A 20,707-nucleotide genomic window follows, 5' to 3' on the forward strand; every position below is an offset into this window, starting at 1 on the left:
TCACAAGGAAATCCAAACCTATCTCTATCCTAATCGCAACATTTGCAATGGGTGAGGTAGCCTACCCTATATATTCGATTGGGTCAGGTCGATAAAAAAAATTAAACATATTGAATCAATTATTTTTTAAAAACTAAAATAAAAATAATTAATTTTATAACTTTTTGTTTAAATATTTAAAGTTAAGCAGACAAAGTTTGACCAACAATAAAAGATATTATATATTTTTTTATTATTTGATCATAAAACATCTTTTCATAATTCATTTATAATAACCGTTTTTTAATTTTAAAAGAAAATCAGATAAAAAAAAGCACATAATTAACATCAAACAACATACATTTTTTGTCCAAAAAGACAACAATTTCAACGAAATTTAATAAGATAATTAACATGACATCACATTATATTATTTCTATTGTGATAAATATGAATGGATGGATATCCATTTAATACATTGTGACTTTTTTTCACAATATTGGACAGCCAACGTTTTCAATAAGAGAAGTCTTGTTTCTCAAGAAAGACTTAACTTTATGAAGATTGAAAAAGATATATTTTATACAAGTATAAATAGAAGTGAAAGTCTGAGACATATGACACAATAAAAATACAAAACATTTTTTCTCTCTCTCCGTACAAAGTTCTTCTTTATCTTTTCTTCATATACTACAACATATAATATTAGTAAATATATTAATCATTATTATATTGGGATAGTAATTATTGTGAATATTATTATTAGAGCTATCTAATTATATTTCATTATTTTATATTATAACATCTTATTTATTTATTTTATAATACATTATCAGCACGAAACTCTGATCAAATTTTAGGAAGACTCAGGTAACAAATTTTCATTATGTCGAAACTTTCTCATCTTGAATTTAATGCTCTTGATATATCTGGAAACAACTATTTATCATGGATACTAGATACTGAAATCCATCTTGATTCAATGGATCTTGGAGATACCATTAAGACTAAAAATAATGTATTCCAAAAGGATAAAGCCAAAACCATGATTTTCCTTCATCGTCATCTTGACGAAGGATTGAAAAATGAATATCTCACATTAAAAGATCCTGCGGATCTGTAGAAAGACCTTGAAGAAAGGTATAATTACCAAAAGACGGTGATACTTTCTCAAGCTCGATATAAATGGAAGCACTTGCGTCTACAAGATTTTAAATCGATAAATGATTCTGCAATGTTTCGAATCACCTTACAAATGAAATTATGTGGGAAAATGATAATTGATAATGATATGTTAGAGAAAACTTTCTTGACCTTCCATGCCTCGAATGTGCTCCTGCAGTAGCAGTATTGAGAAAAAGGATTTAAAAAATATTCTGAGTTAATTTCTTGCCTTCTTGTTGCTGAACGCAACAATGAATTACTTTTAAATTTTAAGGAATCATGAAGCACGCTCAGTTGGTGCCGCCCCATTTCCTAAATTAAATGCAGCAAATCATTACCCTAGAAGAGGTAAATGGCAAGGTTTTAGTAATAAGAAAAATTATGGAAGGAAAAGGAATTATGTTCACAAGAAAGGATTTCACCAGAAGTGGGATAAAGAAAGAAACTTTGGGCAAAATAAATCAATAGAGAAAAAGTGTTTCCATTGTGGTGGAAAGGGCCATTGGTCACATAACTGTCGTACCCCAAGGCACGTAGTCGATCTTTATCAAGCATCTTTGAAAAAAGACAACAAAGGAAAAGAGTCGAATTTTGTTTCAAATGATGCTGAAAATTCCACCACTCATTATGATGTATCTGATTTCTTTGAGGATCTTGAAGGAAATATTGGTCATTTGATCAATAATGGAATAGTTTAATATGTGAGATTGTTAAGTATTCATATAAATAAATAATGTAAGAAACTTATCGTTAAATTTTATTTTTTATGTATTTAAGTTTCAAATATGATGTAAAAAAATAATGAAATATTAATGTTTATGTTTAAGAATTTTGAAATCATTAAATGTGTCAAGTTTTTAAAAATAATAATAACAATAGTGATAATAATAAAATTTTAGTATATGACATTATTTTTATGTAATGTGTTTCTTAGAAAAATAATTCCAATCAAGAATTTAATTTAATTATGTATGTATTACTACTCATTTTATTATTATTTATCTTTGAAGAAAATGGCAAGGATATATAATGAAGATGTATGCCTTGCAGATAGTGCAAGTTCGCACACCATTCTCAAAAGTAATATATATTTTACCCATCTTGTGCTAAAGAAAGAATATGTTAATACTATTATTGGCTCGGGCAATATGATAGAAGGCTCTAAAAGAGTTATAATTTTGTTTCCTAGAGGAACAAAATTTATAATAAATAATGCACTATTGTCTACTAAGTTTCTAAGAAACTTATTGAGTTTCAAAGATATTTACCGAAATGGATATCATGTTGAGACAATGAATGAGGAAAATCATGAGTACTTATGTATCACAACTCATGATTTAAATAAAAAAGTTATATTAGAAAAGTTACCATCACTTTCATCTGGGTTATATTATACCAAAATTAGTGCAATTGAATCACATGTCATTGTAAACTAGAAGTTTACTAGCCCAAATGAATTCATAACTTGGCATGATCGATTGGGTCATCCGGGAACAACTATGATGTGGAGAATCATTGAAAACTCCCATGGACATTTGCTAAAGAACTAGAAGATTCTTAAAACTAGGAAATTTTGTTGTGTTGTATGTTCTCAAGGAAAGTTAATTTTAAGGCTATCACCAGTAAAGATTGGATTTGAAACCCCTGAATTCCTAGAAAGGATTCAAGGCGATATATGTGGACCTATTCATCCACCACGTGGATCTTTCAGATATTTTATGGTCTTAATAGACGCATCTTCAAGATGGTCACATGTGTGCTTATTGTCTTCTCGCAACCTGATGTTTGTGAGATTACTTACTCAAATTATTCGATTAAAATCATAATTTCCAGAAAATCCAATCAAAACAATTCATATTGATAATGCTAGTGAATTTACTTCCCAAGCTTTTGATGCTTATTGTATGGCTAACGAAATATGTGTTGAACATCCAATAGCTCATTTTCACACGTAAAATGGGTTAGCAGAATCACTTATTAAACGACTCCAATTAATTGTTAGACCCTTACTAATGAGAATAAATATCCCAACCTCGGTTTAGGGGCATGTTATTTTACATGCCGCAACACTTATTCATTTGAGACCAACGAGTTACCATCAATTATCTCCTATACAATTAGTTTTTGGCTAGCAAACAAATGTTTCTCATTTAAGAATATTCGGGTGTGCGATATATGTTTCCATTGCACCACCTTCTCGCACCAAAATGGGAACCCAAAGAAAATTGGGGATATATGTTGGATATGATTCTCCCTCTATAGTAAGATATCTTGAGATACAAATTGGGAATGTATTTAAAGGCCGATTTGCGGATTGTGATTTTGATTAATCAAAATTTTCAACATTAGGGGGAGAGAATAAGCTTCCTGAAAAGAAATTTAATTGGGATGCATCATCCTTGATGCATTTGGATATTCGATTAGGGCAATGTGAACTAGAAGTTCAAAAAATTATACATTTGCAAAGAATAGCAAATGAATTGCTTGATGCATTTTTCGATACAAAGAGGATAACAAAATCTTATATACCAGTGAAAAATGTCCTAATTCGAATTGATGTCCCAGTCGGACAAATAGTCACTTAAAGAATAAAATATTTGCTAAAGAATAAAATATTTGACTAAAAAGTTTTTGAAAACTAATTTTAAGTTTTTATTTTAGTATTCTTAATAAATCCAAATTAACTTAAAATTACTTGATAGCAAAAGTCAGATTTGCATTACTAAGGATTCGTTTGGAAAGTTTTAAAAGTGATTTTTTTTAGTTTTTAACTTATGAAAAGTAGTAGTATTAATGTCTGATACAATTTTCAAAACTAAATTATGGCTTTTTAAGAAGTTATTTAAGAACTTATAGAGAAGTTAAAAAAAATGACTTCACTCATAATACTGCTATTTTTTATCACATTTCTATAAAATAAACACTTTTAAAACTAAAAATTTAAACATAAAATAACTTATTTATAAGTTATTTTTAATATAACAATTTATTTTTTAAACTATTTGTTTAAAAAGGACTTAATTAAGTAAAGAGTCCAATCTCTTGCTTAGTAAGCTCGGTTCTTTGTCTTAATTTAATTACTCCTACTACCACTGTTATTGTACTTTGGGAATACTATAATTTGAGGTATAAAATTGGTTTTGGTTTTGGTTTTTGATGTCGGATGAATTTGTGAAGATGTTTAAACATAAAACCGGTTACGAGATTGTGGAGCCTGCTCATATGGTAATTTACTAATTTCCTATATATTTTTATTTGTAAAATGTTATCAGGTAAAGAAAAACATAGATTTATAGAAATGTTAGCTGATGAACTTTTTCTAATGTTGCAATGAGACTGTTAGCATTTTACTTAGGTTGTTTGTTTGTCAATGGCAATGAGACTTGCCTTTTCCCAACATGAAGTAAAAAAGAGATAAAGCTTCTTTCTCTTTTCTTTCATGGTTTGATCAGGCAGCTAGATTTGGCTCATAGAAGTATAAATAGTGTTAACAATATTCTTCATGGTGCATAAATCAACATCCTTTTCATTTTCATTTTATGACAATATTGTAATTTGGATGGCTGGGGGAAATTCTTGATGTTTCATAATATATATACATTTTTAGGAGTTAGCAGAACCATCAATTAGAGATGCCTTTCAATCTTGTGTCGAACAAGATGCACAACGTGTTGTTATCAGCCCCTTTTTCCTCTCTCCCGGAAGGCATTGGAATCAGGTAGGCTGTTGTAAAATTGCTGTTGTGATTCTTCAACTTGATGAAGAATGAAGCTTTCAGAAAATGGCAAAATTCTTAAAACTCTACACTGTATTATGTATAGGATATTCCTTCTTTAAGTGCAGAGGCAGCAAAGGAGCACCCTGGCGTGTCATACATTGTAACCGCACCCCTTGGACTGCATGAGCTACTTGTGGTATGAACTCTTGTACATTTCAGAATGTCATGTTTGCTGTCAAATAAATGGTGAACAAAACAACTCTGATTTAATTAAAATTCCTAAAAGTATCATGTTTCAAAAGTGATCATTAAAATGGTTTTATTTCAATTGGAGTTGTTTAATGGATGAGATTTCTCTCTTATGGGAAGTGCTCCTTAGGCATCTGGTTAGTTAGGGAATATCATGCTTTGTTGGACTTTCTTAGCAGATAAACCATGATCATGAGCATTGTAACAGATTCAAATCCAAGGGCATAACTCAACAATGACCATAAAAAGTTGAATCAGTATTATATCATTTATCCTGCTTTTGGCAAGGGTTCATACCGTTTTTCCTCTTCTGCTATTCTTTCCTTGTTTATTGGAGGCCATTCTGAATCAGGCAATTGCAATATTCTTAAAAAGGAAGTACCAAATAATGGATCTATGTTTCATTATAACTGTCATATGGAACTTGAACACTCCTGTGCCGCAGGATGTTGTGAATGATAGGATCAAGCATTGCTTGAAGCACATATCCGGAGATGCCGAAGAGTGTTCTGTTTATGCTGGGACTGGAAAATGTAGGCTCTATAATTCATGAAGCAGGGTTGAAAGTCAAGGGAATTTTATTAACTGGGTTGCAACTAACCAAACTGAAGATGTTGGCAACAGCCTGGTTCAGAAGAATCAAGATGGTTTCATAATCATGGTTGGATATGATACCTTGAAAGTGATATGATCAGTGAGTCACAAGGATCTTCTCCTCTTATATCATGATGATTTCCAAAAGTTTAAGTTGAATTTTTGTTCAATATTGCCAAGGCAATAATATTGAAACTATTGCTTGCATAAGCAAAGTTGTAACATTGATTGAATCCTTTGTATAATATATATTCTTACGGATGCAGTTGAACTTGGTATATGGCTAGGGCCGGCAACATGTACCCTATCTTACCCGTAGTTACCCAACCCTATCAAACCTGCTGCGGATAGAGTAGGATGCGGTGTGGGTTTGCTTGTGAGTAGGAATAGGTGCAGTTTTAGGGTATATTCTATCTCATCCTATCCGCACTCCTAATATATTATATACTAATATATATTTAAAAATTATATATGTAGTGAAAGAAGTGGGTGTTGATATCCCCTACAACCTCTTTTTTGTAAAAATTTAAAACAATCACTAAGCAAATCATTTAAATTATTAATTTAATACATTTGTTATTTAAAAAGTAATATTGCAAGAACTTAAAAAGAGTGACAAGACATTTATTTTTATTTGTGTTATTTTAATTTTATTAAGAACTTTATTATTATATTATTTATAATTTTAGGTTGAATTTTTTTAGATTTTATTGTTTTTTATTTTAATTTGAACTTAGTTTTTTTTATTTTATTAATATATATGAAATAGAATGATTGAATTTTATATGAATTTAATTTGATCTGTGTAAAATAGTTTTACACATGCATCCAATTACATAATGTCATATCAATAAAAATAATTATTTCTTACATTAACTACGTGAATAGTAATAGATGTGATTGTACAACTGTGTGAAATGCTTTACACTATCAGTGCATCAAAATTAAATTCATTTTATATTTGTTTGGAAAATTTTAATTTTTCTGCGAGTAGGATAAGATAGAAAACTTTAGAGTGCGTTTGGTTTGCATTTTTATTTTCTATTTCCATTTTCAATGTTTTCTATTTTCTGAATTTTGTAAAGAAAAAAGTAAAAATAAGAGGTGAAAGTTTTATGTTTTCACTTTTTCTTTCATAAAATTCAAAAATAAAAAAATACTAAAAATAAAAACAAAAAATAAAAATACAAACAAAACACACCTCTTAGAGTGCAAAAAATAGAATTGAATTTTAAGAAAATTGTCAGTCAACTAATAAAATTAGGATAAACTCTAATTTTTATCCTACTCATTACCTGTCTTACTTGGTAAGATAGTTTTGATGACTTTTTTGAGGATACATAACAAAATTACCCATTTCTTTGAATATCAATTTAGGCTAAAGGTGTGTGCAATTGCAATATTCTTAAAGCAATGTATTTTGTGGTAACTAATTTCAAAATAATTTGATTTGTAATTATAAGATTATAGAGGAGAGAAGATTTCACCTTTAAAATTAACTTAAAGCAAGTATGCAACTAAAACTCAAATGACAATGAATCAATCTTACTCTAATGATTAACATGACTAGATGAGTTATGGAACATGACAAGTAGCCAAGTAGGCAATGACCATTATCCTTGAATACAGTAAGACTCTTAAAATATTTTTGAAAAATAACAGTGAGTTTTGCGATCAAATAAATAATATTATTAAAAGTAATTTTTATTTAAAAAATTAATAATTTATACAAAGGAGTGGAATTAACAAGAGCAATAAAGAGGGTTTAAGTGCATTGATGAATCCCCTTGTGTCTCACCATGGCAATTCTCTTCCTCCCTCTCTTCTTCGTCTTTTTCAACTCCATTCACTACTCTCACTCTTCCAACAACAACATCATCATTCTTCAACCAACTCACCGACACCACGACACTTCTTCTTCTTCTTGTCCAGCTCCTAACCCCAACCTCTACTACCAACCTGTCATCGGAATCGTCACCCACCCCGGTGACGGTGCTTCCGGCCGCCTCTCCAACTCCTCCGCCGTCTCCAACATCCCCGCATCCTACGTCAAATTCGTCGAAGCTGGTGGAGCCAGAGTTGTTCCCCTTGTCTACAACGAGTCTCCCCAAAAACTTCTCAAGGCATTATTGCTCTCTAATTTTGCAATTTTACTTACATGTTAAAGAAACAAATCTTAAGAATCTAAAGATTTCAAATCCATGCTATCATTATTCATGGTTTTGTAAAGCTTTATTAATACTACTATATCCAAAAGAGTAAATCTTGTTCATTATATTTATTCAATTAAGTTGAAATCCTTGAGTAAATGATTTTGATTGATGATGAAATTTTGTTTACTTTGCAGAAGCTGGATTTGGTAAACGGGGTGCTCTTCACAGGTGGATGGGCCAAGGATGGTCAATACTTTGAAACTGTTAGGAGAATCTTTAAGGTCAATTGCTCATCTTAGTGATAGTAGTAATGTGAATTTAGAAGTTTCACTTTCAATTTTGTCTTTGTTATTGTAAGAAGCTTAGTTCTGAATTGTTATTTAAATGATGTGCAGAAAGTGTTGGAGAGAAATGATGGTGGAGAACATTTCCCATTATATGCCATCTGCTTAGGTTTTGAACTCATAACAATGATTGTAAGCGGGGTAAGTGATGCTATGTTTGTGCTAATGACTCATTATAAAATCACTCTTTCAAAAGAGGTAGACTGCCTAGGCAAGTCACTAGGAAATTCTAGAAGGACTCGTACATATACAAGACCGGATTTAGGCACAGGATTGCTTTCTGCTTAAGTTGCTCTCGGAGAATTTAGTTCATAAACTTTATTTCTTATGATATCTTATGAACATTTGCTGTTTAATGTTTGTAGTTTTTCTTGGACTAGATTTCAAATTCGCAACACACCATGATATTCGGAAAATTAGGCCCCTGCTTCAACCTGGTGAACCTTGTCCATGACATGTTCAGAACATTTTGAAAGTTCTGACATAACATTTCAATCGTTTCTGTTTTTGGCTTTTTACAAGTTTAGCTGTTTTTTTTTATTGATAATAGGACAATAATATTCTTGAAGAATTTAGTGCTTCAGATCAGGCAAGTGCTCTTCATTTTGTGGAGAATGCAGATATCGAGGGAAGTTTATTTCAAAGGTATACAATATCAACTGTATTGTTAGGCTCCCATTAGTAAGAATCAGGAAGAGTAGTTATGAGTTACTTGTGAGTCTTGGGCGATTTGAGAGTTCTCTTGAATATCATCTACATTATTTTAAATCATCAATAAACACTACTTGCAGAGGTTTTCACATGTATTAATATTTATGACACTGAAGCTGCAATTTGGATTCATCTGTTCTTACCATTTATATGTTTTTCCCTAAACATCAAAAGGTGATGTTGTGCTCCATTCTGTTCATTTTAAAGAACATGGAAGTCATTTAACAAAATACTAGTATACCTGAGAATCTGAAATTTTAATTTCCCTTAAGCTAAATTTATAGGCCCTTGCCTTTGTATCACCTTTTCAAGTCACGAAGTGAGATCTGTTACTCTGTGAGTTCATATTCTCTTCTCTTTCCTGCAGTTTTCCTCCGGACTTGTTGAAGAAGTTGAGTACAGATTGTGTTGTTATGCAAAATCATCACGTGAGATATTATTATATTTATTATTAATCTATTGCACTGCATGATCCGTGTACTGAATTTCACATTTTGATTGATCCATTTATAGTTTCAGGTTGAATCCAGTTCTAAACTATTCTTGTTCTTTTGAGTTTGATGTACAACTTATTTTATAGTCAAAGTTTCATCCATAGGATGGTGAATGAAAATGAAAGAATCCTTCAAGGCATTTTAATTATAATTCAATATATTTAGATGCTTGACTTTTTGGCATTCATAAGTCATTTGTCTACTTCATCTATCTTTTATTATTTTCTCTCTCAGGAAGTAGCAATGATGTTAAGTTCTAAAATTAGCCAAGTGTGTTCAGAAAAAAAAAAAAAGGGGGGGGGGGGGGGGGAGAGAGAGAGAGAGAGAGAGAGAGAGAGAGAGAGAGAGGGCGAATGGGATATATGCCCTTATCAAAGGTGGCCTGGCCTGCAATTTCCTATCGAATATAGCTGCGTAGAAAAGTTATAATGAGTAATCAAATAATAGCTGGATGTTAGGCAGAGGCTAGAAGATAGAATTGTCCATTGCATGCATTTTTTCAGTCATCAAGATGGTATGTTTCCAGGATTAGTTAATTTAACAGAATATGTATATAATTTGATGAAGTTCATCATATGATTTCAGTTAAATAATTTCAATTCATTTTGGACATGACAGTTTGGTATATCCCCAGAAAAGCTTTTGAACAACAAGAAGTTGTCCAGTTTTTTTGATGTCTTGACAACATGTAAGGATGAAGATGATAAGGTATCAAATTTAGTCTATATGAGTTCTTATGCTGATTTACAAACCCCTCATAATGTCTTTTCTGTTGGGCCAACCGTGGGGAGCTCTTGACAATCGGGGAGATTTTGGGGAGGAATCAAGTGAGAGAACATAAGATGAGAAGACACCACATCCAACTCAAAACCTTAAGGTGTCAAGTTAATGGGTCGCATCAACTCCCCTCTAGCTCCTCCACCACCATGAGTATTCGTCCATCACACCGCCGCAAAACATCGCGGGACACGCCGCCCGGACTACCTTTGCCGGGAAGACTTTCGATGCTTCACCTTGAATACCCCTTAAAACCACCAGACCGATTAACCATCGGCTCTGATACCACTTTGTTGGGCCAACCGTGGGGAGCTCTCGACAATCGGGGAGATTTCGGAGAGGAATCAAGTGAGAGAACATAAGATGAGAAGACACCACATCCAACTCAAAACCTTAAGGTGTCAAGTTAATGGGTCTCTCATCTTATAAACCCCTCACTCTTCCATGCTTTCTTTGATGTGGGACTAACTTCAACACTCCTCACACTTGCAACACTAACAATTTCTTTAGAAAAAGCTACTTTTTTGTTAAAGATCGAGTTGTGATGTGATCAGTAACTGTTTTAGGTATATGTTTCCACAATGCAATCTCGCAACTATCCTGTCACTGCCTTTCAATGGCATCCAGAGGTGATCCTTAAATTTATCCATCATTGTTTGCTTCTGTGTTTTAAGCTTCAGTTGATAAATCACATTTCAATTTTCTAACCATGTAACGTCCTTTACAAATATGATGTCCCAGAAAAATGCCTTTGAATGGGGCTCAGCAAATATCCCACACACAGAGGATGCCATTCGGGTAACTCATTCTACAGCAAGCTTCTTGGTCAGGTTAGTATTCTATGGTTTGATAATAATATCATGAAGCATAGCTGATGCATATATGTTCCTGGAAAGTCATTAGGTTACCTAAATAGTCATAGAGACTAATTAATTATAAAAGCCAATGCAATGGAAGTGAATAATGATGCAGTTTAGTTGCTTGAAATATATTGATTATCACTTTTCAACAAACACAAATCCTTATTCTAATGAAATAAGCTCGAAGAAGCTCTTATGATATGCTTCGCACGGGCTATTAAAGTCACGTTCACACTTATATTCCTACTCGCCTCTCCTTTTTTATATCCATTGCTATGATCACTTCGTTAGATATAAAATCACTCATGTTTCGGAGAAATGGTTCATGACACTGATGCACTTGTCAACATCTAAGTTAATATGTCATTTTCTTTTGTGGACATGGCTCCAGTGAAGCTAGGAAATCCTCAAAAAGACCAGATGCTCAAGAAGTGAGAGACAATCTTATTTACAATTACAGTCCTACTTATGTTGGAAAAGCTGGGTACGGCCAATAAACATATCTTTTGAAAAAAAAAAAACAATTTTATTTGCATATAAAGTTATTGATGTTGATGTTTTTTGCTACTTGCAGAAAAGGATATGATGAAGTTTATCTCTTCAGATAGTAAAAATGGAGTCAATGGATGCTATTTTGGGCACTGTATTATCATCACTGTATGTTTCAGAAATAATATTTTTGTGCACAAAGGAGGAGAAACTACTCAGCTATCCTCATTAGCATGTTGTATTACATAACAATATCTTTTAATAATGATACCCCCAACCTTTGAATTCTTACGTTAGATAATATTATACATGATATCACTCGATTTATCATGACTAGAGTTAAGCTTTAAAATGGTCTCTGAAGTTGTACTTAAGTCTCAAAGTGATCTCTAAAATTAATAGTTACTCAAATATGTTTTTGAAATTGTACTCTGGGACTTGTAGTAGTCCTTAAGGCACTTTTTATCCATCGCTTGTCATAAAAAAACTGAGCTGGACTGATTGCTATCAAAATGAGTAACGGCTAGCTAATGTGGCAAAAGAAACTTTTTTTATACAATTTGGTTCCTTTCTCTCCTTTTAAAACCCTAATTTTTAAATTATCTTCACTTTTTGTCGACTTTTCCTTATTTTTTCCTTTGTTCTCTTGGCTGCATGCACTGCCATATTCTTCCATTATCGCTTTTCCACCGTCTACAACTTCGCCCTCTGCCTCCCATGCTCCCACCCCCACTATTGCCCACCAAATCATTGCAATCTCCAAAGTCCTCTCTGCCGCTCAAAGTTGCGATTGGTACTCCTACCTCTAGCTCAGCTCCTCTGACTTTGCCGACGACCTCTCCCTCCCTCAGCAACAGTTCAAGAAGCTTGCACTCCTCTTAGACACCAACACCTTCCCTTTCTTAGATGAAACCCCCACGTGCCTTGCGAGGCTTGGCACATTCTCGTTGATCCCAAAGGCGCCAAATATGAGGCACTTTTTAGACGGTGTGTTCGTATTGCTCAGTTCAATGTTGGTTAGTAACTAGTTTGGATTTCTTTAGGTTGTTGAGCATGATAAAAATAAAAAATACAAAGAAGAAAAAAGTGTGCTTGAGGTATAAGATCAAATGAAAGTTTTGTTTTTGATAACTTCAATTCTGATTTGGCTAATATCTATTATTGCATATAATAATAGATGGAGGATTGTTGATGATGTTGGGAACAAATTGAATCTAAATGTTCGTGCTGGTTTAAGTGACTCAAAATACTCTTAGCAAGTGGTTTCTGCTCGAGTTTAAAAGTATTATTTCTAGTAATTATATTACCAGTATTTATCCGGACAAAATTTTAGGAAAAATTCTCTTACTTGGTGCCAATAAGTGCTCCAGCAATTGTGTAGATCTTTAGGCACTGAATAATTTAGATATGCTCAGAGAATTAAATTTATACTCAATTGCTTTACACTAAAAATGGGACTGTGTAAAGTAACATTATCATTAATATGACTAGTTTTCGTTCTTATATTTTATAATAATTCATCTTAAATATGGCTCCTTGGGCTATCAAACGGCATTCATATACTTTTTTTTGTTGTTGTTGTTGAACTTATTCTTTTCTTCCAAAGGTATTATCCAATAAGAAGAAAAAGGTGAAAAAAAAGGAGAAATTTAAGTTAATGCAGCAATGAAAAAAGAATGAATGATTCAAGAAGTGGAAAATACAAACATTGTCAAAGTGTGAAATGGAGGGAGACATACTAAAGAAGCCAATTGAAGAAACGCAGAAGGAAAACAATGACGTGGGGGGTCAGCATATGTTCCAGGGCGAGAGTTTTTACTATGTGGAGCTCGCAAGTGATGAAGATCAAGAGGTAGGAAAGGAGGCACATGCAGATTGGGAAACTCAACTAGCCAAAAAGCTGGAAAAGAAGCTGAATTTAAAGAGGAAGCGGGAGTTCATACAGGTGCCACTACTAACACAAAAGGAATGGAAAGAGGAGCATGATGACAAGGAAATCAAGAAATTGAAGAACAACAGAGCTGTTCTGAACGTAGGAGAGCATCAGTTAGCAATGCATGATTCTGAACTCTTTAAGGGAGGTCAAATGGCTGAGGAGGCGGTCCTTAACATGCCCCAACCTCAGCCATGAGTATAATTAGCTGGAATTGTCGGAGAATAGCGGCTGCCCCGACAATCTCTGAATTATATAACCTATGTAAAAAAGTTAAGCCGCTAATAGTGTTTTTAATGGAAACTAGGGCCAGTAAAGAAAAAATGAATAGGATAAGAAGGAAGTTGTATTTTGACAATATGTTTTGTGTAGAACCCCGGGGACTGTCCGGAGGTCTATGTTTGCTTTGGATATCTAATATTAGTATGAATATTTACGAGTGGTGTGACAACTATATTAAAGCCAATATTAACATCAATAATGATTTGAAATGGCAGGGTATTTTTGTGTACGGGAATCCAATTTTTCAGAAGCGGAGGAAGCTATGGCAAGAGCTAACGGTAAGTAACATGAACAAGGAGGAACCCCAAGCTTACATGGGTGACTTCAATGATATTTTAAGTCAAGATGAGAAGGTAGGTGTCCATCCTCAACCAAAAAACTGTTTAGAAAATTTGTTGATGATAATGGCTTAATGGATGTTGACCTTAAAGGAAGTAGATACACTTGGTTTAGTAATCCTAGAAATAATTTTGTTACTAGGGAAAGACTAGATAGGGTGTTAGTGAATTGGAAATGGCTGCAAATGTACCAGAATGTTATTCTTAAGGCTACTCCAGCTATAAGTTTGGACCATTGTGCACTTATTTTAGAAACTCAGCTGCGAGGACGGATAAAAAAAGAGTTCAAGTTTGAGGCTTTTTGGGCAGATCACGAGGAATGCAAAGAAGTGATCAGGAATAGTTGGCAACAGGATGAGGGAAACAGGAATTGCTGGAATCAATTCATAAGGAAAAGAAACAGATGCAAAAGGGAGCTAATCGAATGGAGTAGACGAAAATTCAGGAGAGCAGACAAAGAAATAGAAAGAATGAAAACAGAGTTACATAAGATCCAAGAAGCTGATTTGATGGATAGAGACCAAGGAAGAGAGAAAGAATTGAAGACCAAAATATCAGAACTTTGGAAACAAGAGGAAAAATATTGGGGTCTTAGATCAAGGCTGAAATGGCTAAAGTGGGGCGACAAGAATACAGCCTTCTTTCATGCATCGACCATCCAAAGAAGAATCAGGAACAGAATAGATATAGTGAAAGATGGAACGGGTCGGTGGATACAAGGGGAAGCAAACATCATGAGGCTAGTAGAAAGGCATTATACCGAATTGTTTGCTTCGGAAGGGGAGAGAAACATGGAAGAGTGTGTAAAAGACATTCCAAGGAGAGTCACTAGGGAGATGAATGAGGAGCTCATGGCTAATATTAATGAGGAGGAAATAAAGGAGGCAGCGTTTAGTATGGGGGGGTTAAAGGCTCCAGGGCCAGATGGTTTAAACGGGTTATTTTTTCAACAACACTGGGATATTCTGAGCAAAGATATTTGTGCACTAGTGAAGCAAATTTTTGAAGACGGCGTTATATCGGAGGACCTAGGGGAAACAACGGTTATTTTAATTCCCAAAGTAAGTCGGCCGGAAAGCCTCAACCAACTCAGACCTATTAGTTGCTGTAACTTTGTATATAAGATCGTAACAAGAGTCTTGGTGGGGAGACTAAGTAAAGTACTTGATCTCATCATTTCCACAGTCCAGAGCGCGTTTGTTAAAGGAAGACTCATATAAGATAATATAGTTATTGTGCAGGAAGCTTTTCATAAGCTAAATAGGAAAGGGAACTTGGGAAGTCAAGATCTAGCCATAAAATTGGATATGAATAAGGCCTACGATAGACTGGAATGGAGCTTCTTGCAAAGGGTTATGGAAGAGTTCGGTTTCAGTAGTGAGTGGGTGAGGTTGGTGATGAGCTGCATGAAAAGTGCTACTTACAGATTTAAAATAAATGGAAACTTGTCAACCAAGATCTACCCACAGAGAGGTCTCAGGCAGGGAGATCCTCTATCACCCTACTTATTTATTCTGGCGGCTGAAAGCTTCACTGTTCTCATGGAAAAGGCGATGAGTGATAACCTTATTTCTGGAATTAAACTTGCACCATCTGCACCGGTTATTACTCATTTGTTATTTGCTGATGACTGTATAATTTTTGCAGGTGCGCAGGAAGAAGAGATTTATCAACTCATTCAGATTCTAAATAAATATACCGAAGCATCAGGCCAGAGAATCAACACTGAGAAGTCTGGGTTGATATTTGGTAATCAAGTATCTATTCAAAGGAGGGTTAATATAGAGGAGATCACCGGAATGGCATCGTGGGAGGATCATGGGAGATACCTAGGGTTACCAGCGAGATGGGGCAGGTCAAAAAATAAGGCCTTAGAATGGATAAAGGAGAGGATACTAGATAAGATGCAAGGATGGAAAGAGAAACTATTAAATCAAGCAGGAAAGGAGGTTTTGATAAAGGCGGTAATACAAGCGATTCCAACCTACGCTATGAATGTCATCAAATTTCCCAAATCTTTTTGCAAAAGCATTGAAGCAGCAATTGCGAGGTTCTGGTGGACAAATAATGGAAAGGAAAGGTCCATTCATTGGAAAGGGTGGTCAAATTTGACAAAGTGCAAATTAAATGGAGGATTGGGATTTAAGGATGTAGAATGCCAAAACATTGCGCACTTGGCAAAACAAGCATAGAGATTACTAAAGGAGGAGGACGCAATCTGGGCTAAGACACTAAAGGACATTTATTATCCAAATTGTAGCCTGTGGGACGCTGAAGAAGGAAGGAACGCGTCATGGATATGGAAGAGCTTGTTGGAAGGGAGAGACTTCCTTAGAAGGAAAGGTAGATGGAGCGTAGGGAGTGGAACAGAGATTGACATTTGGAAAGACAATTGGGTGATGGGAATGGACAAGCTGGGGAGGCATGGCGAAGGGCAACCCAGAAGGGTTTGCGAGTTGATAAAAGAGGGTGAGGGTTGGGACGCGAACAGAATTCAGGAGTTATTTCCGGAGAACATAGCTGATTTAATTAAAAGAACACCCATAAGTTTGATTAATAAGAAAGATCATTTTGTATGGCCGGATAGATTGGATGGTCAATATTCAGTGAAATCTGGATACTATTCTGCGAAGGTGGAGAAAGATACAAAGGAGGAGATAAAACAAAGCAAAGCCTCAACAAGTCAGAATTTTAGGGAGGTGTGGGAAACTATTTGGAGATTACCAGTGCCACAAAAGATCAAGATGTTCTTTTGGAAAGCAGCTCATAATATATTGCCAGTGAACGTTAATTTGTATAAGCGTAGATGCGCAGTTAAACCATCATGCAGCATATGTCAGGCTGAGAATGAAACAGTTGAACATGCATTACTATTGTGTCCGTGGACCAGGGCAGTTTGGTTCGGTTCTAGCCTTCAAATTGCGCCTACAGCCAATAATGTTTCATCTTTCGAGGAATGGATGATGGATACAGTTCGGAAGATAAAGAGCGGGACAGGGAAGGAACATGACAGAATATTGTGTAAACTGGGAAGTGTTTGTTGGTGCATATGGAAGGCAAGGAATCAGCACATTTACCAGCAAATAAGAATCAATCCAAAACAGGCAATTATCAACGCAGAGCAACTAGCAACTGATTATCATAATACAACAAGGAGTCGCAGCACAGACAACACATCAAGAGCAGATAGGAGTGGTGAAAGGAAGAGGATTACCTGGAGGCCCCTGCCACAAAATAGGCTGAAGGCGAATACTGACGCGGCTTTCCATAGAGAATCTGGCATCGCAGCTGCAGCAGTCGTCATCAGAGATTGGCAGGGAAAGATCATTACTGGAACAACATCAAGATTCATCACAAATTCAGCAATAGCAGTAGAGGCTCAGGCATATAGAAAGGCACTTATTCTGATTAGGAATTTACAAATGGACAACTGCTTAATTGAAACTGACTGTTTACCTTTGGCTCAAGCCATCAAGGCTAGAATGCCGATAGCAGAAGCGGATGCTATCATCAGAGACATTTTCCAGCTGCTGGACGAGGCTCCGGACGTGGGAGCTACCTGGACTCCAAGGGAAGGCAATAATGTAGCTCACCAACTGGCAGCAATGGCAGCAGGGAATGAAATCAGGAGGCAATGGATATTTGATCCTCCTATTCAAATCAGGAACACAATCAGAACAGAAGCTGGATTCGCAACTCATCAGCACAATTAGCAGATTCATAAACAATTAAAAGGTGTCTCAAGTCCTACTAACCATCAAGGGCACCAATTAGAGAATGGGTTACCTGAGAGGGAGGAAACGAAGATTCAGGACAACCAACAAGCTGAAGTGGGGATGCAGCAGAGATCCACCGTGGTGCTCCAGCCAACCTCAGAGAACAGCAACCACAAACTCGATTCAGGGAGAGGAGTATACAGAGGGATCGTTGATGGATCCAGAGCTGCGCAATCGAGTGCGAGGCAGAGGATTATCGGCGAGGTAAACACGATCGAAGAAGGAACTTCCTCATGGCGGATCCACTACCAGGGGCGTCAACAGCGGCGGACGGCGATGGGTGGCGAAAATGGAGATCCCATGCTGACTACGGGCATATGCAGATCGATGATGTACGAACGCTGCAGTCTTCAGATTCATGCATCAACTCCTTCAGCCCGCAATGGAGATCCCGGCGATATTGGCAACCACAATCAAAGAGCGTTGAACAACACGAGTTCCATCCTTAGAAGCGGGCGCTAACTGCGTCGGGTCGGGCACCGTCAGACCAGATCATTGGGGGGGTTGGGTTTCTTGTTCTGTTTGTGTTGCTGGGTCAGTTCTCTGGTCCAAAATCATGACCAAAAAAAAAAGAAGTGGATTTTTTTTTTTGGGTATACCAAGAAGTTGATTTTTAATAGGATATTTTAGGAATGCCGGTTAAACTACATTTCTTATAAGATAACAAAATAAAAAATATGAGGAACTTAAGTGGCCCATTAAACATACTACCTTTTGAATTCAAGGACAATGGAGTATTGCAACACAGGAAGAAATAAGGAGTATTTTTTTATGCTCGCAGATTTAGGTTTGAATATTTAAAATTTTAAATATTAGAATTTTAAAAGTGAGAAAAGAGATCAAATTACAAAATAAAGTTTTTTCTGTCATATCATCTAATCGTTATAGTATCAGTGTGGTAAAAATCAGTCCAGTTTAGTTTTTTAATGGCAAGCAATAAACGGAAAGTGCTTTAATAGTTCTGATCTTTTCGAGGGCAATTTTAAAGACAAATTTAAATAATTAACTAACTATTAATTTCAATAACTACTTTAAATTTTGAGTATAACTTTTAAGAAAATCTTAAAACTTAACTTCTTCACTCTATTTCATTCTCATATAAAGATTCTCACTATGTGTCAAGTTTAATGGAATGTTGCTCGTTATATTTTACAAAATATGAGAATATTTAGAGTAATATCATTTAAAGTTTAATAAGATAGCTTATATATACTTTTGTAAATCGAAACTTGTATATGATATCGTTTAGCCTCGTAAAATACCACCGTTGAATAAATTAGTTTGACGAAGAATATTATCTATTTATATGTTCAATTTATATAAAAAAAATTAAAGATCTTGTAAATATAAATGCTCTAAATCATTTCTAAAATAAAAAATATTATTTATAAAAAAGGAAATTCAGTAACTGCAGAACCAAAAAATACTTGAGGTTCTTGCAAAGATAATGTTTTTTTCTCACTTTTATATAAAATGATTGTTCTTTTATAAAATAAAAATATCTTCAGACTTAAGCTATTCTTAAGATTTAAATATAATTTAAAGTAACCACCTAAATTATTTTTTTATTTTATTTTAGATAAATTATTTTTGTCCTTGATAAATTAGTCTCAATATTATAACAAAAAAAATTTTCAAAAATTTTTAGAATAATAAAGAGTTTAATTTTAATACGAAGGTTGTAGAAGGTTTAGAGAAGGGAGGGTTGAATCTATGACCTTCTTCTACTTTTAATAACTTAACTCTTTACAACAAATTTGCTGTCTAAATCTATTTGAACTTAGCAGCAAAAAATTTATGAGACAATTTTATTTTGTCTCATGAATATCAGAAAACAGGACAGAGCAGAGAAGAGAAAAGCTAACACTATCATATATCCTGGTTCGGTTGTCTTGTGCTATGCAACCTACGTCCAATCTTCACTACAACAGTGGTGGAATTTCAACTATAGTTAAAGTATTACATACATCAATTCTACAGGATTGACACAATCCTTTCACACTCAAGTTCTAACCTAACTTGACTTTGGCTATGCCAATACCTAACTCTTCACTCTTAGTGTTCACCCAACTAAGAAAGGGATACCTTACTGATACAAGATATAAGACACGAACTTACCTAAAGAAATTTGAAATAACTCTAGGTTTTTCTCTCAAGTATATCACTCAGCCTTTCAACACTCATTGGCTTTTACTTGAGCTCTCTCTTTATGCCTTTTCACGCTCAAGAAATTACAGAAAGATATACATTAAAAATGAAATTACAATCTGTAAAACATGAAGGAAATGAACTCATCAACAGCCTCTTTGCTATGTGATAAACCAGATTTGCTAGCCTCTGATTCAGTTCTTTATTATGGCGGAATGCTCCTTTGACTAGGAAGCACTGTCCAAGTAGATGAACTTCTTCAAAAAGCTCTTCACAGAACAAAACCTCAATCCACTGGGTTATTTCTCTTTTGCTTCTTAATGGTGAAAAATCTTCTTTTATCTCCTTGCATGTTGCTGAGTTACTCTCTCCTAGGTCAACTCTCGAGCTTTGTGCTACACCAACCCACCATCTCATTTTTTTTTTCATTAATCCTCAAAATAGGAACTTTGGTTCTGACCTTCTCTTGTTGACCGAAAGCCACATATTAGCAGAAACGGATATCTTTAATGGTAAATCCAGATCTTGGCCATTGAAAAATAACTTGGTCCCCAAGACATAATTTTAAAATGCATAGCAGTGAAGAACAGAACTCATCTTTCCCATGAATCCCATTTTCGGACTGGTAGAAAGTTGGGAAGAAGAGAAGAACGCAGTATGCATGCAATAGGAAATGGATTACCTTTGACCTTTGCCTT

General features: G+C 34.7%; 3 protein-coding genes across 4 annotated transcripts; all 3 read left to right on the forward strand.

The window, feature by feature from the left end:
- The first annotated feature begins 4,299 nt into the window (after positions 1-4,299).
- LOC112704150 (sirohydrochlorin ferrochelatase, chloroplastic-like) lies at positions 4,300-5,713 on the forward strand. The gene is made up of 4 exons (XM_025755681.2): positions 4,300-4,368; positions 4,751-4,861; positions 4,965-5,057; positions 5,556-5,713. Exons 1-4 carry the CDS (start codon positions 4,300-4,302, stop codon positions 5,661-5,663), a joined length of 381 nt encoding a protein of 126 aa, XP_025611466.1. The 3' UTR covers positions 5,664-5,713.
- A 1,697-nt stretch (positions 5,714-7,410) lies between these two features.
- LOC112703586 (gamma-glutamyl hydrolase 2) lies at positions 7,411-11,823 on the forward strand. Of its 2 annotated transcripts, none has more exons than XM_025755111.3 (10): positions 7,411-7,827; positions 8,052-8,138; positions 8,253-8,342; positions 8,752-8,846; positions 9,280-9,340; positions 10,025-10,114; positions 10,750-10,812; positions 10,925-11,013; positions 11,435-11,527; positions 11,618-11,823. In XM_025755111.3, exons 1-10 carry the CDS (start codon positions 7,504-7,506, stop codon positions 11,649-11,651), a joined length of 1,026 nt encoding a protein of 341 aa, XP_025610896.1. In that variant the 5' UTR covers positions 7,411-7,503; the 3' UTR covers positions 11,652-11,823. The 2 variants fall into 2 exon arrangements, 1 of the variants encoding a protein (XP_025610896.1); XR_011864199.1 differs by having other exon boundaries at positions 7,457-7,827; positions 10,025-10,581.
- A 1,432-nt stretch (positions 11,824-13,255) lies between these two features.
- On the forward strand, positions 13,256-17,798 carry LOC112701661 (uncharacterized). The gene is made up of 5 exons (XM_025752395.1): positions 13,256-13,633; positions 13,963-14,100; positions 14,280-15,146; positions 15,327-16,165; positions 16,346-17,798. Exons 1-5 carry the CDS (start codon positions 13,256-13,258, stop codon positions 17,796-17,798), a joined length of 3,675 nt encoding a protein of 1,224 aa, XP_025608180.1.
- The last annotated feature ends 2,909 nt before the right edge of the window (positions 17,799-20,707 follow it).

Source organism: Arachis hypogaea, chromosome 7 (genome assembly GCF_003086295.3).
Source record: "Arachis hypogaea cultivar Tifrunner chromosome 7, arahy.Tifrunner.gnm2.J5K5, whole genome shotgun sequence".
Lineage (NCBI taxonomy): Eukaryota > Viridiplantae > Streptophyta > Magnoliopsida > Fabales > Fabaceae > Arachis > Arachis hypogaea.

Bases quoted from the DNA above. Each gene is read 5' to 3' on its own strand.
- LOC112704150 (XM_025755681.2), top strand. From the start codon at position 4,300: ATGTCGGATGAATTTGTGAAGATGTTTAAACATAAAACCGGTTACGAG. The intron at 4,369-4,750 runs GTAATTTACTAA...ATACATTTTTAG, and splicing joins TTGTGGAGCCTGCTCATATG to GAGTTAGCAGAACCATCAAT. The intron at 5,058-5,555 runs GTATGAACTCTT...CCTGTGCCGCAG, and splicing joins GACTGCATGAGCTACTTGTG to GATGTTGTGAATGATAGGAT.
- LOC112701661 (XM_025752395.1), top strand. From the start codon at position 13,256: ATGGAGGGAGACATACTAAAGAAGCCAATTGAAGAAACGCAGAAGGAA. The intron at 14,101-14,279 runs GTAGGTGTCCAT...CAAATGTACCAG, and splicing joins TTTTAAGTCAAGATGAGAAG to AATGTTATTCTTAAGGCTAC. The intron at 15,147-15,326 runs GTAAGTCGGCCG...GTTATTGTGCAG, and splicing joins CGGTTATTTTAATTCCCAAA to GAAGCTTTTCATAAGCTAAA.
- LOC112703586 (XM_025755111.3), top strand. From the start codon at position 7,504: ATGGCAATTCTCTTCCTCCCTCTCTTCTTCGTCTTTTTCAACTCCATT. The intron at 7,828-8,051 runs GCATTATTGCTC...TTTACTTTGCAG, and splicing joins CTCCCCAAAAACTTCTCAAG to AAGCTGGATTTGGTAAACGG. The intron at 11,528-11,617 runs GTACGGCCAATA...TGCTACTTGCAG, and splicing joins ACTTATGTTGGAAAAGCTGG to AAAAGGATATGATGAAGTTT.